This window comes from Geospiza fortis, unplaced genomic scaffold, assembly GCF_000277835.1.
Source record: "Geospiza fortis unplaced genomic scaffold, GeoFor_1.0 scaffold324, whole genome shotgun sequence".
In the NCBI taxonomy this organism is placed as follows: Eukaryota; Metazoa; Chordata; class Aves; order Passeriformes; family Thraupidae; genus Geospiza; species Geospiza fortis.
The window spans coordinates 572863-573107 of NW_005054559.1; the positions used below are offsets into that span (position 1 = coordinate 572863).

Genomic DNA, 245 nt, shown 5'->3' on the forward strand with positions numbered 1-245 from the left:
GGACGGGCCCGCACTCCACCAGCGTCAGGCTGCGGGAGGGAGAGCATGAGCTGCCACTGTACCCCCGCCCTGGCGTTGCCCCCAGCCCGGTGGGCACGATCCAGCCCTCGCGGCATCACCGGCACTCACTGGATGTTGAAGGGGCGCAGGACGATGGCCAGACTCTCACACAGCCCCTCCACTGCAAACTTGCTGGCACAGTACACAGCATTAAAGGGCAGCCCTGGGGCAGAGCCACACCCTGA

The 245-nt window shown here is 66.5% G+C and overlaps 1 protein-coding gene across 1 annotated transcript in view; it reads right to left on the reverse strand.

The window, feature by feature from the left end:
* COASY (Coenzyme A synthase) overlaps nucleotides 1–245 on the reverse strand; it is a 5159-nt gene that overhangs the window by 3961 nt on the left and 953 nt on the right. Inside the window, exons 4-5 of the mRNA XM_031064128.1 lie at nucleotides 130–223; nucleotides 9–29 (exon numbers count right to left, since the gene is read on the reverse strand). Of these exons, the coding sequence (XP_030919988.1) occupies nucleotides 9–29; nucleotides 130–223 (115 nt within the window). The remainder of the gene's footprint in view (nucleotides 1–8; nucleotides 30–129; nucleotides 224–245) is intronic.